This window comes from Rattus norvegicus, chromosome 10 (genome assembly GCF_021556685.1).
Source record: "Rattus norvegicus strain SHRSP/BbbUtx chromosome 10, alternate assembly SHRSP_T2T, whole genome shotgun sequence".
NCBI classification, from domain to species: Eukaryota; Metazoa; Chordata; class Mammalia; order Rodentia; family Muridae; genus Rattus; species Rattus norvegicus.
The window spans coordinates 86177683-86195649 of NC_141543.1; the positions used below are offsets into that span (position 1 = coordinate 86177683).

Consider the following 17967-nt stretch of genomic DNA (forward strand, 5'->3'; position numbering starts at 1 on the left):
AAGATTGCTGGGCCAAAGTTTTACGTCCTGAAAGGTGCAAAAAAATGTCTATGGGGAGTTGTTAAAATGAAGAATCCCAGGTCTTGCCCCGGAGATCCCCCTTCACCAACTTTGGGAAGGAGTTAGAAATATGTGCTTTGACCTAGCACCCAACAGTTTTGATGCTGGTAGCCCTGAACACTCTAAGGACCTTTAAGAAAATGATTAAGGGCCCTCCTCAAAAACCCCTTCACTTTGTGGGAGGAGAAGACCAGCTCCCAGACTGCTGTGGCTAGATGGCTCCCCGCCCCCAGGGTTAAATGAGGGGACGCCTATGTGGGTTGTGAAAAGCCGCCGAGTTTGGGGTGGGAGGGTTGAAGAAGAATAGCCAAGGTCCGAGAAGCTGCGGAAGGCTGTCCGCCAACTATGAGTAGGAGAGACCAGGCGACAGGGTGGAAGGGGAGGGCTCACAGGCTCCGGCCCCGGAAATCCGATCCCTTTAGGACCCAGTGGTACCAGTCCCCCAGCGGCGGCGGCGAGAAGGGCAGCCGCTCGGTCTCCGGCAGCCGCGGTTCGGGCAGAGCTAGAGAAAGACCGAGGCTCGGGGCGCGGGGGGGAGGGAGGGAGGGAGGGAGGTGCGGCGGAGCGGCCCGGGTTAGCGGAGCAGCCACGGGCGCGGGGATGCCCGGCATCCCGAGAGCCAAGGCCCCCGGCCGGAGTAGGGGGCGCCTGCGCCGCCAGCGCCGCTGACACCGCCTCGGAGGATGTGAGCCGGTGCCGCGGCCGCTGCTTCGCGGGCTGGGCGCGCGGTCCCAGCGGCTCCAGCCAGCCTCCGCTTCTTTAATTTGGGTGGGGGCGAACGCACCAGGCCGCTAGATCTTTGGAAGGGGGCTGGCTGTCTTTGGCAGCTTGGTTGGGGGAGGCGACCCACACAGGGCGCTCGGAGATTTTTTTTTTTTTTAAAGCAGGGTTAACTGTTTTTTGGCAGCTTGATTTCTGGGGGACTCTATAGAAGGCCTTTCGGGATTTCTTTCTTTGGGGGGAGGGGGCGGTGGTCCCGACTTGGCCAGCCGCCTGCTGGAGGGGGACAGCGGGGAGCAGGGGGATGCGAACCCGGCTCCCCCAACCATGATGAAGACGGAGCCTCGGGGGCCCGGGGGTCCCCTCCGGAGCGCCTCCCCGCACCGCAGCGCCTACGAAGCGGGCATCCAGGCACTAAAGCCTCCCGATGCTCCCGGGCCTGACGAGGCACCCAAGGCGGCCCACCATAAGAAATATGGCTCCAACGTCCACCGCATCAAAAGTATGTTCCTGCAGATGGGCACCACCACGGGGCCGCCGGGTGAGGCAGGCGGCGCCTCAGGCATGGCCGAAGCCCCACGGGCGTCCGATCGCGGCGTGCGCCTTTCCCTGCCGCGGGCCAGCAGCCTGAACGAGAACGTGGACCACAGTGCCCTGCTCAAGCTGGGCACCAGTGTGTCGGAGCGCGTGAGCCGTTTCGACTCCAAGCCCGCGCCCTCGGCGCAGCCCGCTCCGCCGCCGCACCCGCCGTCCCGGCTGCAGGAGACGCGGAAGCTGTTCGAACGGAGCGTCCCCGCGGCCTCGGGTGGCGACAAGGAGGCCGTGGCGCGGCGGCTGCTGAGGCAGGAGCGCGCCAGCCTGCAGGACCGGAAGCTGGACGTCGTGGTGCGCTTTAACGGCAGCACCGAGGCGCTGGACAAGCTGGATGCTGACGCCGTGTCGCCGACGGTCAGCCAGCTCAGTGCGGTCTTCGAGAAAGCCGACTCGAGGACCGGCCTTCACCGTGCACCCGGTCCCCCTCGGGCCGCGGGGGCGCCCCAGGTCAACTCGAAGCTGGTCACCAAGCGGTCCCGGGTGTTCCAGCCACCGCCGCCGCCTCCCGCCCCGTCGGGGGATGCCGCGACAGAGAAGGATCGTGGCCCCGGAGGGCAGCAGCCCCCACAGCACCGAGTGGCCCCTGCCCGACCTCCGCCAAAGCCGCGGGAGGTACGCAAGATCAAACCGGTGGAGGTTGAGGAAAGTGGGGAGTCTGAGGCTGAGTCGGCTCCCGGGGAAGTGATCCAGGCCGAGGTGACCGTCCATGCAGCCTTGGAGAATGGCAGCACCACAGCCACCACAGCCAGCCCTGCACCCGAGGAACCCAAGGCCGAAGCGGTCCCCGAAGAGGAGGCGTCGTCGTCAGTGGCGACACTAGAGAGGGGGGTGGACAATGGCCGGGCCCCGGACATGGCACCCGAGGAGGTGGATGAATCCAAAAAGGAGGACTTCTCAGAAGCGGACTTGGTAGACGTGAGCGCCTACAGTGGACTCGGGGAGGACTCTGGGGGCAGTGCCCTGGAAGAGGACGATGAAGAAGATGAAGAGGACGGGGAGCCCCCCTACGAGCCGGAATCAGGGTGTGTGGAGATTCCTGGGCTTTCAGAGGAAGAGGACCCAGCCCCGAGCCGGAAGATCCATTTCAGCACCGCACCGATCCAAGTGAGTGGTCCCCTTGGATGCCCCCCCCAGCTGCCCTTGCCACGTGCATGTGGTTGCTCCCACCCAGACATCCGTGTTTGGCAGGCTGAGTCAGCCCCTGCCACCCAGCCGGGTTCCCAGAAGTTCCCACAGTGAGGGAGGCGTGGGGGAACTTCCAGCTGTTTGTCAGAGTGGGAAGGTTTTCAGGTCTGTGATTGTGAAGGTGGCCTGCTGCGACCTGCCCTCAGGTTCCTAGCCCCGCCCAGCATCCCTCCCTGCCCTGGGACACCTGCTCTCTCTTCCTCCCCCCCCCCCCAGACATTCTTTCTTCTAGAAGCTGCCAGAAGCTGGGACTTGGCTATCCTGAAGGGGTGTGGGACGGGACGTGTCTTCGGGATACTGTTCCTATACAAACCCTGCTGTCAGGAAGAGAAAGTGGGGGAGCTTAGGGGCACTTCCTGCTTCTCCATGTGTGAGACTGGCTCTGTCTGGGGTGAGAGAGAGGGGAGCTAGGAACTTCCCAAAACAAAAATACAAGGGAAGGCCGCCCTTTTTCCCCTCCTGTACCCCCACTCCAACTTTGCAGAAGTGAGAGAAGGAAGCAGGGATGAGTTGGTCCACTGCCATGTGACTGGGCCTGAGGGAAAGACGCTGCACCTTAGGGTCTGTGCAGGGCCAGCTCCCCATATCCAAGGTTGCACAGGAAAGGGGCATCTTCTGTAGTCCTTGAAGGAGCAGGCCCTACAGGAAGAGGGTGGTGAGTCTGAAGTTCCCCTAGGGCACCTGGCAGACTTTTCATGCCTATAGCCTTGGGACTCCTCTCTCTTTCTGTATTTTCTATTTACTCTTTTAAAGAGGCTGGGGGCTTGCTTTGTGGGGAAGGGAGTTCAGCTGCTCTCCCCCCCCCCCCCTTCTGCGCTTTTTCTTACACCGCTATTGCTGATTGGTTTGTGAACTGTGCCTGTCAGTGCTTTGAGATCCTCTGAGTAGTGGTGGTAGAGAAAAGATGTCCCCTGGGGAGAATTAAAACCAGGAGACCACTCCCATTTCCCACTGCTCTGTGAGCCCAGCTGGCACATCCAGATTTCATGGTCTTTTCTTCCCTACCCAAGCTCTACTGAGCCTAGCACCTGGCCTGCCCCAGCAGGAGTATAACAGCACCAAGTACTTTCCTTGGCCTAGACCCTGCTCCTCCTTGCCCTCTGAGGCCAAACCCCATGTGTTTGCTTGCAGTTTCCATAGCTACCCCTGGACACCAAAGCTACCCAAGTTTCTCTCACTCTCCACCTCTTCCCTCTCCCCCCTCAGCCCCCCAGGCCAGCAGAGAGAGGTCCAGAAGGTTAAGGGTGGCCAGCCTCTCGCCCCTCCCTGCCCAGGGGTTTGGAAGACTCTTCCATGCCCTGTTCCCTGTGGAGGCAGTGGGATCCAGGAAGGAGTAGAGGCTGTTGGGAAGGTGTTAGAGGTAGCTGCCCCATCCCCGTGGGGTTTTTGAGCAGCCCCATGCCCTCATAGAAAGGGAATGTGGTCTGGGCCTCTGTCTATATCTGACGCCTTACCCTGATTTTTTGGTAAAAAATAGCATATGATTTGGAGCAGTGCTCTGGACTCCCTGGTGACTCTGAAGCAAGCCGGCCACTGGCGTGAGAGCCAAGGCAGTGCAGAGGCTCCACGTGTCTGACTCTTGGCCTTACTGGGGCTTTCGTCCTCCTCAGCCTGGCCAGGGCCGTAGGCTTTTTTTCTCCTCTGCCACCTCCACCCTGATTCTGAAGCCAGGGTTCTCTGCCCGTCCCTGACCCAGTTGTCACCATTATGGAGGTCGGAGTATCTGCTCAGGGCAGAGGATATGATTCCAACCTGTCAGCCGAGGAGATCACTGAACCCAGGGCCTTCTGATAGGAGGAGTGACTGGTGGTCCTAGGCCTCTGAGCCTGAGGCCTGCCTGGGCTTCCCACAGTGGGCAGGATACAAAAGGTGAACAGGTTGGGGACAGAAGACAAGGCCCAGATCAGGCCAGTGGAGATGGGTTGAGGCTGGAGGATACTGTCTCTGGGCACAGGGTAAAGGCCAGAGGCCTCAGATGAAGAGATGGGACAAGGCCAGTTTGCTGACCCAGACTTATGCCATTCTTTATCCTAAAGCTTGGGATACCTTTGCAATAGGGAACTGAGTCACTTGTGACGGGCTAAGTACAGCCCATCTAGAGTCTGGTGCTGTCCTGCTACTGGGTAAGCAACCTCTGTGACCTTGGGTAATAGATTATATGTGGACTAGAGAGTCTGTTCCTTCAAGGCTGGGACCGCTGGCCAGATGCTGGGGAACAGTCCGTTGGCCACTGGATGAACACGAAAGGACTGATCCGAGTGTCCGATCAGTAGTGTCAAGGGCTTTAGCTGGGTGAGCATGACCACCCCAGCTGTGCTACTGGCTGGTCCTAGAAGTATCCTCTCTCTCGACATCCTGCCGTGGCAGTGGACCTCTGGGATGAGACTGGAGGTTTGGATGACATTCAGTAAGCCCCAACAAAGGAGTAACCCTGCCTACAGGGTGCCCACGAGCGTGCTCCTAGAGCAGAGGAGGGCCTGGCACAGATCTTGCTGGAGACAGTGTCTTCCTCCAATCTTTCTGGCTGATAAGTGCTGCCTCCACCTCTCCTGCCCCCCACTTGACTTCGAGCGATGCCAACAATGTCACGGCTAGCAGTAAAGCCAAAACAAAAACAAAACCCATCACGGTTCCTCAAACGAGCATCAGGGACCCACAGAGCCCTGTCTCCTTTTCACTGATCCTATGAAGAAGTCAGAGGTAGACACCTAGAAGGAGAGAGATAGCAGAGGGGCACAGGGAACGCTGTACAAGACAGACAGGCTGCCACTGCACATGATCCTTGGTTCCTTTAAGGTCCCAGTCTTGGGGCCTCTGCCTGGCTCTTCTGGTACCTGCAGATAGGGGTATTGTTCTTCAGGGGCATAGTTATGGTGTGTGGGAGGGCCATAGGGGCTCCTCTTTCTCCCCCACTCTTGCTCTCTGAGGCCTACCTGGGGATTAATGGCCTTCCCTTCTCCATGGAAGTAAAAGGAGGTTCTCTGCTTCCTCCCTGGCCCTCTTGGCCTCCACTTCAGCAGCTGGGCGGGGAAGGGTCCCGGTGCCTTTCCCTCTTTGCTCCTTGCCTCTTTCTCCCCTCCCCCTCCCCATCTGGCATCCTCCAGTGTCTTCTCCATCCTTCTCCCCCTCCTCTCTTCCTGTCTTCTGCTCAGCCTGTTCCTCATCTGTGTCTTTGTGTCCACCCTCAGCTGTCTGGCTCTCGGGTCTTGTCTCTTCCTTTCCCCCTGCCCTGGTATTGGAGATTCCCAGACCTTGCAGTCTCCCCTAGAGTGTCCGTCCGGTCCTACCCAGACTAGACCATATGGAACAGATCTTTCACTCTCTGGACCCTGGGCTCTAGAATTAGGAAGCCCTTTGCTGAGAACTGGATTCGTTGTGAGGTCAGTGTCAAGGAAGGGCCTCTGGAAGAAATGGCATGGGGCTTCAGGCAAGTCAGCTGGCCCAAGGGCCTTCTCCTGCCAGTGCATTCTCTGTGGCCCTCTGAGAGCTGCTCCTCCCCAGGTATTCAGCACCTACTCCAATGAGGACTATGACCGACGCAATGAGGATGTGGACCCCATGGCGGCCTCTGCGGAATACGAGCTGGAGAAGCGAGTGGAGAGGTTGGAGCTGTTTCCTGTGGAGTTGGAGAAGGGTGAGAGACCAGGCCAACCTAAGGCACACGCTGGGATCTTCTGTGGTGCTACCCTCTGTCCTGCCACCCCTGCCACGTGTTAGGCTGCTTAGCCCCAGCACCTGCTTGACTTTCTCGGCATCCCATGTCAGCACCAATAGTCACTGGTGTCTCCAATGTATTACTTGGTGTACATCTCCTAAGTACTGTGTAGGTGATCCTGGGCGCTGTTGGAGGCACGGAGACAGATAAAAGCAGGCTCCCGGCCAGACGGCTCCTCTAACTTCAGCCTTACGTGCCGTCATATGTGCCGGGAGGAAAGAGAGACCATGTTTGATAGAGCCTCACCAAGGAAGTACGCTCTAAAGTGAGCTCTTCAGAGCTTAGCTTTAAAGAGAAGCCCTGTGGAAAGTGGGGTTGAACAGAGAGGTACACTCAGCGTAGGATGAGCACGTGGCCGGGGTGGCATGGGCCATGGCGAGAGCATGGCCATTTCTGAGAGGGATTGGGAGCTGTGGTAGGGACGGGGAAAGCTATTCTAGAAAGTTCACAGTGTCCAGGCAGTGGTGGCACATGCCTCTGGGAGGCAGAGGCAGGCAGATGGATTTCTTGAGTTCTAGGTCAAACTGGTCCTACAGAGTGAGTTCCAGAGCAGCCAAGGCTATATAGAAAAACCCTGTCTTGGGGGTGGGTAGAGAAAGAAAAGCAAAAGAGGAAAGGGAAAAAAGAAAAGAAAGATCACTGTGGCATGGGTCCAGGGAGGGTCACAGTGAATGACGGTCTCCCATAGCAGGTCAGCAGTTGCTTAGTGAATGTGGATGCACCAGGCAGGAACAAGCCTGGTGGTCACTTGACTTAGCGGAGCCCGGAGCTAAGAGAGAGGAATCTGAATGCTCCCAGGCCTGGCATCTAGTGCCTGTCCTCAGGGAGTGTTCGTGGGGACAATCCTATGTATGAATGCTGGAAGTCCATGGGACAGGCAGTGCAGGTGCAGCTAGGTACTGGGTATCCATGTTTGGTCAGCGGAGTTCTGGGCTTAGAGGAGAATAATTGAAGAGACCAAAAGGCTCAGGGCTAAGTCCTGGCTCAGTCCCCATCCCAGCCACACAGTCTTATCTGTATGCACAAAGGCCTGCCACACCCCAGCTACCCTCACACACCCTGCTGCCTGTCAGCTCGTTGGATAGGGCATAGGGCAGGAAGTAACCCATGAGTTAGCAAAAGGGAGGTGGGTCTAACCATAGTTCTTTTCCATCGTGAGATGTCTCCTATGCCTGGGGACTGCTTATACAAAGGAGTGGGTATAGTGTAAAGAGTCCCTGCCAGCCATGGCTTCTCCCCTTCTGTGTCACAGACTCTGAGGGCCTGGGCATCAGCATCATTGGCATGGGAGCCGGAGCCGACATGGGCCTGGAGAAGCTGGGCATCTTCGTCAAGACTGTGACTGAGGGTGGTGCAGCCCATCGGGATGGCAGGTACTACCCTCCTTCCATTCCCTTCCCCCTCTTTCCAATTCCTTCCCAAGTCTGTTTTAGAAGTCATCATCTGGGGTCGGAGGGCAGCAGCCTCTGGGAGGCCTGTGTGTGATTTTGTGTGTGTGTGTGTGTGTGTGTGTGTGTGTGTGTGTGTGTGTGTATGTGTGTGTCTTTGGATGTTCACAGAGCACCGCTGTGCAGGTGCTGTGCCAGGCTTTGGGGTGACAGCCGGGAACAGATGGAAGCCCTCCCCAGGGCCCCACACGTTCTGTGGGGGAGGGGTGTGAAGCTCAGCTGTGCCTAGCACACCTAGCACGGTGTGTACTGGCTTAGGGTGTGTGTTGGCCCTAGTAGGAAGAACATGGACTGCGTGTCTGGAATAAGGCTTTTTCCACATTTCTTTCCCTTAACAAATACGAGGGCCTGACTCTCGCTGGGTTGGTGCCAGGCCCTGGCAGTCAGTGTAGGGGGCCTGACCCTCGGAAAACAAGCAGTGGAGTAAAGTAGGCAGATACCAGACAGAACAAACAAACTGGATGAATGGGGAGGAATATATGTAGGCCCAAAGTAGGAGGGCCTAGCCAGGAGTGGTGATGCACGGCTTTAATACCAGCACTTCGGAAGCAGAGGCAGGCGAATTTCTGTGAATTCGAGACCAGCCTGGTCTACAAAGAGAGTTCCAGGACAGCCAGGGCTGTTACACAGAGAAACCCTATCTCAAAAAACAAACAAACAGACAAACCAAAACAAAGAAACAAGGAAGCAGGAGGTCCTGGCCTCTCTAGGGTGGGCTTCTTGGAGGAAGTGATACTGAAAAGAGCTAAAGACCAGGCAGGAACTAGCAAGGCCAAATGTATATAAAAGGTTCCTTGTAGCCAAGTGTAGTGGCTTAAACCTTTAATCCCAGCATTGGGGAGGCAGAGGTAGGCAGATCTCTGAGCTTGAGGACAGCGTGGTCTACATAATGAATGCCCAGATAGCCAGGACTACATAATGAGATCCTGTTTTGGAAAAAACAAAACAAAACAAAATAAATGGATAAATAAAGATAAAAGGTTCCTTGTGAACACAGGAATGGAATGCTAGCACTTCAACTGAGCCCTATGTCCCCAGCCTGAATGGAAGGGGTTCCAAGTAGAAACCACTGGGGCAGGAGTGTAGATAGCCAGGGATCCAGGAACAGATAGGAACAGATAGTTGCAGCCGTGTTCTGGAGCCGAGGTTGCATAGGTGTGCACCTGTGTGGAACATCTCTGGCCAGAGGCCTGGGGTTCCGTAAGTCAGAAGGCTCTCGAAGGGCACCAGAGCTCTGGCACCCAGGCTCCTCCTCTCTGCCAGATTTTCTGTTGTGTGTGTTGCTAGGGAGGAAGTAGGAACTGCTGTAAGGCTTTCCCTCAGGAAAGCTGTGAAGGTTTGACACCCACACCCCATCCACATGACAGGGGTGAGTGGTGAGGGCTGGGTTACTATAGGCTCATGTTAGAGGCATAGGTGCCCAGTTCAGAGGGCTTTTGCCTGCAGTGGCGTAGGTGGCATGAAAGCAGTGGGAACAGAAAGGATGGCACCCTTCCTGGCACTTCTCTCCCTCTCCAGAGCTTGGCCACTGTCGCCTGTTTGCTAGAAAAGCAGGTATGTGAGCATCATGGGCTAGCGCCCACATGAGAATGTGGCCCGTAAGGGAGAAAAATGTCTCGGGCATTCTCTCTGTTTCCACTTGAAGCCCTGAGAAGCTCAAAACCTCCCAGGAGGTGGAAGTTGAGGGAGAAGGTACCAAAAAGTTCCCCCACCTCCCCTCCCCTCACAGACTAGGCTACCACCCCATCTTCCGCTCCTGTGGAAGGGGTCCAGGATGCTCCCACAGCTAGATTGTGCTGGGGTGTGCAACTCTGCGGATGTGGATTGGTGTGTGAGCAGGAGAGGAACATGCTTGGGTCCAAGGTGTTTTGGGGGTGGGGGACACTGGGGTGGTGGCATACATCATGGGTAAAAATGAGCTCTGAGCCTGTCGCATCACCCTGTGGAGTAGGACTGCAGACAAGAGTATGGTTGTTACAGGAAGTATACCTGCCACCTTTCCTGGTCGTGGATGACTGCATCTGTGTTGTTCTCACTTACCTTTTTCTGGGAACCTTGTGTGAGCCTTGAGTCTCCACTGGGAAGAGCCCACCTTTTAACCCAGCTCCTGCTCCTCTCATGGCCCCATAACCAAATGTCCCTTTCTTTCCCTAGGATCCAAGTGAACGATCTCCTGGTAGAGGTGGACGGGACGAGCCTGGTGGGAGTGACCCAGAGCTTTGCAGCCTCTGTGCTTAGGAACACCAAAGGCAGAGTGCGGTGAGAGTCAGACAGCTAGTCCTCTAGGCACCAGGTCCCCACCCGGGGACCTGTGCCTGCGCCCCTGCCAGGCCTGCCTTCCCATCCCCGGATCCCTGGCTGTGCCGTTCACCACTAGGACTCAGGTTTCCGGGCTCGTGTCCTCCATGTTCTCCTCTTGGTTTATTCTCCTTCCCTGCTTCTGTCTCTAGCTCACCTCCTGAAAACCAAACCAGCTTCTCCCACCTAGAGCTTCATCTCAGGCCCACCCCATGTCCTGTTGGCAAGGCTGCTCCACTGAGTGGAGTTGAAGTCTGTGTACACCTCTGGCAGCTCACCTTGGGGACCGCTCCCTGCCCCACTTGTAGAGGGGCACTGCCCCCAGGAAAGGGTGTTGGAGGGAAACAGGATGTGGGTGGCTGGGGGAGGAGGAGCTGATGCCTGGAAGTCCCACTGTTTCCTCCCCATGCTAATCTGCAGTTGCCATCATCCTGCCCCTTCCTGACCAGGGGCTTGGAGCGCACCCAAGACACACCTCTGCGGTCTATTCCCCATCCCCTAAGATGGGTCATTTTAGCCGCTCCTGTGCTTTTGGTTTGGTTTTGTGGTGGCTGTTTTCTCTTTGGTGGGAACAGCTCCTATGCTGAGAGCCCCTGAGCTCATGTTCCCTGTAGCCCAGCCCAAAGTTTGGTTGGCGTCCCATTCCCACAGCTGGTCAGAGAGGCTAGCAGGTCTTCCTGCTTCTGGTAGGCAGCCATGTGAAAGCCCCAGCTCCCCTATTCGTTATTAATTCTACAGCTTCTGGACTCAGGCTCTCAGTTCACCTCCCCTGGGAGGGCCTAGGTTTGGAGGGAGGGCCCCACACAAGGAGGGCAGTGGCATTCCCAGCTGTAGACAGGCTGGGATGACGCCAGAATGACAGATGACTCTGGTGCCCCTGCAGGTTCATGATTGGCCGGGAGCGGCCTGGAGAACAGAGTGAAGTGGCCCAGCTAATTCAGCAGACCTTGGAGCAGGAGAGGTGGCAGCGGGAGATGATGGAGCAGAGATACGCCCAGTATGGAGAAGACGATGAGGAGGTAGGACCATGACTGCCCTCTGGTGGTTAGATGAAGCAGAGCAGCCATTTGCCTCAACTACTTTTTCTAGGCTTGATTAAAACAAAAAAGCAAAACAAAACAACAACAAAAACCCTATGTTCCAGGGGAGTTTATGGTTGGAGAGAGAAGCAGCCCCTCCCTTCAGAGAACCCCTGCTCAAATGGAAGAGTCCCACTCTTCTGTCTCCCTGTAACTAGAAGGAAAACACAGTCTTCTCTGAGTCCTTACTCTGGGGGCAGGGTAGAGCCCCATAATCTAGGGAACCTGATTAGGTGAGAGGTCTTGTCCTCAAGGAAGCCATGTTATGGAGTTTCTGCAGGCTGACAGTGTCCCTATTCTAGCGATGGAGACTCCCTCATGAGCATACTGTTGCTGGTCTCCAGCCTGGCAGCGGGGTTGCTGAGGGAAGTGGAGTATATGGATCCACGTTGCCTGTATCCTTCCACAGACAGGAGAGTATGCCACCGATGAAGATGAAGAACTGAGCCCGACATTTCCAGGGGGTGAAATGGCCATCGAGGTGTTTGAACTAGCAGAGAATGAGGATGCACTGTCCCCTGTGGAGATGGAGCCTGAAAAGCTGGTGCACAAGTTCAAGGAGGTTGGAAGAGGGGCCCTGGGGCTGTGGGTGAAGGCAGATAGGTAGCTGACCCTAGGAGCTGAGTGCCACCTTATGTCTGCAGCTCCAGATCAAGCATGCTGTCACTGAAGCGGAAATCCAGCAGCTGAAGCGGAAGGTGAGGGTGTGTGTGCACGTGTGCATGTGAGTGCATGCTGAAGAGCCGGGCTGAGGGCTGGGGGAAGGCGCTCTGCCTGCACACAGGCACTCCCCCTTATATACAGCGGTTCACCATGGGCCACTGTGAGGCCAGGGATGTCAGGATTAAGAGCCCAAGAGCTCTGGCCCATCTGTTCCCCTATTCATTCACTGGGTCTCTTTCCCCTCGTATATAAGATGTGATATAAAAGCACTGTCAACAGCATAGAGCTGTATAAATGAGGACCCAATGAGAGGATACATGGATACCCTGCAGCCAATACAGGAAGTCTGCAGCCTGCTTCAGGGTCCGTGCTCAGTCAAAAGTCAGTATCAGCAATTCCATGTTGACGAGCCAAGCCTTAATCTTGATGTCTGTGTTTTCTCCTCAACACACATCCAACCTTCACGGGCACTGAGATAAGATAGAGGTTTTTTGACCCCCTCAAGCACACAGTGGTGCTCATAGTGACACACGCCATCCTGAATCCACAGTCCGATTCACTCAGACACCTACACACTCCGTCCGCGCAGATATGATTTCCAGACACCCATGATTGATTCTGCCAGAAGCACTGGCCTGATTAGGTCACAGAAGCACACAGACATGACCACCAATGAGGCCGCCTGGCCTAGGAAGAGTGTCAGAGGACATGCACATTTTCACCTGGGCTAGCAGCACCCATGCTAGTACTAATGGCACCAGCTGGTAACACACATGGCTACTGTACATGCATGCCAGATGCTTACAAGCACATTGGGTACCCACACGCTCCCCAGGCATTGCAGACACACAGATTTCTATATATTGAAGGAGTCCCAACTCCCACGGGGTTTCCGGGATAGTAGGAGAAACCGATCTCCAGGGACCATGAAGATGCACTACACCAGGAGTACGCGTGTCTTTTTCTACGTAGATGAGAGAGGGCAGGGGATGGGTGTCTGGGACATCAGGAGTGTCTGGGTGGGAGCTTGCAGGCTGAGTTTGAAAGGAGGCCCGGCAGGGTATGGTAGCTGGTCCTTCTGAGAGGTGAAGAGACAGCTGGATGGTAGGAAAGCTAAAAAGGCAGTGTGTAGACCTCACCCTTCATGAACTGTGTATAGGCGTGGAGCTGTGGACCCTAGGTGGAAGTTCACCACCTAGGAAGTGGGGGCAGGTGTGAGAAGGGGCTTTGGGGGTAAGGAAGACTTGGATATGGACAAGCTGGTTAGAGACCCTGGCAAGCGGCTGTCAGACTGAGTCAGAGTACAGGCCAGGTGTGGGAAGGAAGGGCAAGGGAGACTGCATTTTTCGGGAGTATTTTGAGGGCATGAAGCAGATGGCAGGTCACAGGTGGTTTCAGGTTCAGAAAGCAGAGGTATTCAACTGACAGACATCTAAGGTAACTTCTAGATGGCTTACGTCACTTCGGGCACAGTTCGCGAGCAAAGGCAGAATTGATCCTCATCCTTGTGTGTCTTATGAGACTGCATATTACTAACTGTTGTTACTACCTGAAGAGTTAGTGAGCCTCTAGATCAGGAAGCACCCCATCCAGTCGTAGGGCAGAGAGTACTGCCCAACTCAAGTCCCAGCAGGCTTCCCTGGGAAAGTGATACACAACAGGTATACAAGGGAAGGTAGATGGGGCGTTCCTAGCAGAAGGAACAGCATCTGCCAAGGCCCTGAGGCATGTGTGAGGGCCTGCAGGAAGGCCTGAGGTATCTAGGCTTTAGAAAGCACGAGGTGTTTGCAACAAGGAAGACAGAGGGACAACCAGGACCTGGAAACTGAGTGTTGGGACACCGTGTGACAGCAGCACCTTCCACCAGGCAAGCAAGTGGAGAGAGCAGGCTTCAGACCCGGGAAGAGTGCCATTTGGGGCATGGTGCCTCTGAAGGGCTGGGAGGTAGGGCTGGATGAGGTGTGGGATCTGGCAGGGGCTCAGGATTAGGGCCTCTGTGCAGAGGTGCTGTGGGAGGTGGTGCTGTGCCTTGAGGAATGATAGAGAGAAAAATGCAGACTGATACAGTCCCCTGGGAGCAGGAAAGGAGCTGGATTGTTTAAGAATCTCCAGGGATGGGTTGGGGATTTAGCTCAGTGGTATAGCAAGCGCAAGGCCCTGGGTTCGGTCCCCAGCTCCGGAGGGGGGAAAAAAAAATCTCCAGGGATAGGGACTGGTCAGCAAACCAGGGCTGCAGAGAGCTCAGAGCTGGTGAGCGATTGTCTTTCCATATCTACCATCTCAATAGCCCTGAGGCATGTCGTTCCTGTCTTCTGGATAAGGCAGAAGTTGCTAATCAGTGACTCAAGGGTGCCTGCTGCCGCCCTAGCAGAGCTCTAAGGTCAGCCTCAGAGTTAGTAGTTGGGGGCCGGTAGGCTCCACAGGTATGGAGTCCTTAGAGGCTGTTGCCTCAGGGGCTCACTCCGGTCACCTCCAACCCTGGGCTGCTCTTTCGTCACAGTTGCAGAGTCTGGAGCAGGAGAAAGGGCGCTGGCGGGTGGAGAAGGCCCAGCTGGAGCAGAGTGTGGAGGAGAATAAGGAGCGGATGGAGAAGCTAGAAGGCTACTGGGGTGAGGCCCAGAGCCTGTGCCAGGCTGTGGATGAGCACCTGCGGGAGACTCAGGCCCAGTATCAGGCCCTGGAGCGAAAGTACAGCAAGGCCAAGCGTCTCATCAAGGACTACCAGCAAAAGTATGTGTCAGAGCTTGGGGTCTGGGGCCAGACAGGCAGAGAGGCCTTTAGTGGTAGTCCCCACCCCAGCCTTCCTCCAGCTGAGTAGAGAGAGACAGTGAACAGAGAAGTTAGAGGGCACCACGATGGGATATCAGACCCTGGCCCTAGAGGCCTTGGGACAACCTACTTCTCCCTGGACCAAAGCCACACGGTACACCCTTAACCCACCATCTGTCCCTCGCCTGTCTCCAGGGAGATCGAGTTCCTGAAAAAAGAGACCGCCCAGCGTCGGGTACTGGAAGAGTCGGAGCTAGCCAGGAAGGAGGAAATGGACAAACTTCTGGATAAGGTAGAGCCCTGGGTGGCCTACAGAGGGAGCAGCATGGAAGGTGGAATCCAGTACTCACTCAGTCAGTGTTTGGAAAGGCTTGTGGTGCTGGCTGGCAGCTCAGGGTCATAGCCTAGGGTGGGGGAGGGTGAAGTTGCAGGATCTGTGCTCAGTGGTCAGGCCTGATACCTCCTCTCTTTGTTCTCCAGATCTCAGAACTGGAAGGAAACCTGCAAACACTGAGGAATTCCAATTCTACTTAACAGGAATCCTTGACTGGTCAATGATAACCCCTCCATTATCCTTACCCCCTGTCCTCAATCCTCACCCCACCCCTACCAGCCTGGGGACAGGTGCCCCGACTTCCCCTACTCCTCCACCCCATCTCCCCCAGCTTCAGGGACCAGAGGGCCCATATTACAGGCCCCTTTAGGGTGGCCAGGGCAGACAATGCTGGCTGGAAGAGTGGCCTCCTTGCCCTGTGGGGCTGAGGCACAGAGGCCGAGAGAAGCTAAGAGCTGGCCTGGGTGGTGGATGGACACAAGGACCTGCAGACCAAACTGCCAGACTTTATAACCTCCAGCCTGTGTCTCTGGACCGGAGTGGAGCTGGGGCTCTCCCAGCATCTCACCACTTGGAGGCTGCTCCCTGCCCACAGGGTCCGTATGGCCCCTGGGCCTCTTGACTTGAGATTCTTGGCCCCTTCCTCTTCCCCATCATTGTGCTGTCTGTTGCATTCTGGCCTCCAACTTGGAGGGATTGCCTCAACATCTCCCACCCCTGCTCCCCATCCCAGGAGGGATAGAGCCCACCCTTGAGCCGGAGGCTGGGCCTGGTCCTGCACTGATATCTCTCCTATCCTTCAGGGGGGAAGGAGAATGTGACTAGGGGAAAGGGTAGTCCAGGACACCTGGAATCCAGCCCCCCTTCCTAGGAAGGGCAGCAGCCCTCAACTTCTCCGTGTGCCTCCCCTCTCCCAGGTGCCAAACAGCCATAGGCCTCCTCCTGGAACTGCCCTGAGGCCACTCTGGGGTTGGGGGTTTCCTTGGTCTAGCCTAGGAATGCCAGGAGGGAGGGAGGTCAGCTTAGGTGGTGTGCCTGCAGAGCTCTCACTGGAGAGCTAGGCCCTACCCAGGGCCACACCCGGAAGCCTTGTATTAACATCAAAGAGACTCAGCCTCCCCTCCTCCACTCCCCCACTGTTTTCCAATGTTTTCACTGGAGGGCAAAATTTTACTACTCATCTTTTTGGAGACCAGGGCTGCTTACTGTCAGCCTGCTTTCTAAGTGAAATTGACTCCATTTCCCCACGTTAACCCCAAATTGGGGCTTGGACCAAGGGAGGTGAGAACCCCTCAGGTACCCTCCCCTTTCAGAATCCATCTCTTGCCACTTCCACATACCACCCCGGCCCTAAGCCTAACTTTGTTTTATTTTTTTTTTCTTCTTTTTAAAACAACCCAGTTCTATCCTTTTCGGTTTCTCCTAGTCCCCTGTAAATAGACCATACCATCAATCAGTATTTCTTGCCCCTCTCTTCCTCCCCTCGACGTGCCCCTACTCCCCCGAAAGAGCTGGCTGTCACAGTGCCCGGCCCCTGCACTTCACCCAGGCAGATGGAGGGGGCGGAGCCGGGTGGGCGGGCCCTCGGTGTACTTCCGGTTTTGACCGGCAGCGCTCCTGCCCCGCCCTTGGAGGACCCCGTCTCTGTATATAATATATATATGTATGTATTGTTCCTGGTTTTGTACGGACCATGCCCTCTGTCAGGTCGTCCCCATAAAAGCAGCCCCCAGAGCCTCGCCGCCTGGTTTCTTGATGCGCTCTAGTCGGGAGGGGAAGGGATGCCAGAAGGTCCTCTCCTTTTCCTAATAGTGCACAGGATCTAGAGAGGACCTTAATACTAGTTAAGTTCTCCAACCCCAGCAAACTCACTGGTCACCATTCCCCAGTTTTCTTGAGCTCTCTAGACGGTGTCTTAGGTCTGTTATTCACGAGGTCTCTAAGCCAGAAGATGGGCTGAATACAAGGAGAGAACCGAACCTCCCCCTGAGAACCGAGTAATCTGCAAGACCCCAGAGGTCTCCTATGAAGTACCGGGAGGACCAAAGATTTCCTAGAAGATAACTTGTCAGAACATTGTCCTCAAGGTCAAAGAGAATGTCCTTTGTCCCTCCTGAGCTAGCTTGAGAAGCTTCATATAGTCCCGGCTGCCCCCTTTGCTAGTCCTCAGTTCCAGAGACAAGTTTTGGTGAGTCCCAAAAGCGAATTGTAATGAGACTTCTGCAGTATACAGCACAGCCTTTCCTTTTACAGATCCTGGGGGGCAAATATGTTCAGTAGCTTGGGGTGGGGTCAGGGGATGAGCTCATCTTCCCTTTTCCTCAGAAAAGGGACAAAAGTCCCACGCTCCAGGCTCTTTGGTCACTTAGGTTAGCCCCTGACAATGCCAGAGATGAGTGGTCTCTATAAGAATGTCACTAACAGCCCCTGGGGGAGCCACTCCCTAGCGGCTCGTTCCATTGCAGAACTGGTTCTGTCAAGCCAAATAATGACTTCCTGTTATCTACCCTCAAAACTGGTTCTGCACCCCAGGGCCAGTGTAGGGTCTGTCCAGCTCTGACACCTACTTTAGAGCCGTCAGAAAACTAGCAATGGTGGTGGCTTCTCAGTGCATTTCCTCTCATCAGATGGTCCTTGGGACACTGGGAGTATAGGGCATCCAGGTAGATCCAGGTGTGGCTGAGTCCTGTGATAACCACTTCCCAAAACATGAAGACTCAGGTCATCAAGCCTAGGTGAGAAGTCCCTGAACCACAAACCCAAGTCCCTGCTCAGGAATCCTTGCCAAGAAATGAAGCAGCTAGTTCTTCCTGGGTGGGGAGACAGATGTGGGGTTTCCAGTCCCTGTACCTTCCCTAGATGTTCTAAGGAACGGTCGAATGGTTACTTCGTGTGGAAGTATTGAGAGCGTTCTATGGCTCGCACCTTGTATATTCTCTTCTGGGAGTTCCTTAGCCCTGAGCTGTGACTTACCCATGAAATGGGTTCATTTGAGGGTCTGCCAAGTGGTTTGGGGAGATTGTGGTTTGTCATATTAATTCCATCGACCGAAGTAAATAATCATTTACTGAGCTGAGGGAGCTTGGTTAGAGATGCCGTAAG

At 55.7% G+C, this 17967-nt stretch overlaps 1 protein-coding gene across 2 annotated transcripts; it reads left to right on the top strand.

Moving 5' to 3' along the window:
• The first annotated feature begins 493 nt into the window (after positions 1-493).
• Positions 494-16600, top strand: Ppp1r9b (protein phosphatase 1, regulatory subunit 9B). Of its 2 annotated transcripts, NM_053474.2 has the most exon segments (10): positions 593-2478; positions 6061-6193; positions 7527-7647; positions 9877-9981; positions 10904-11039; positions 11509-11661; positions 11744-11797; positions 14263-14492; positions 14727-14823; positions 15012-16600. In NM_053474.2, coding segments are annotated over 10 exon segments (2454 nt in total). In that variant the 5' UTR covers positions 593-1107; the 3' UTR covers positions 15066-16600.
• The last annotated feature ends 1367 nt before the right edge of the window (positions 16601-17967 follow it).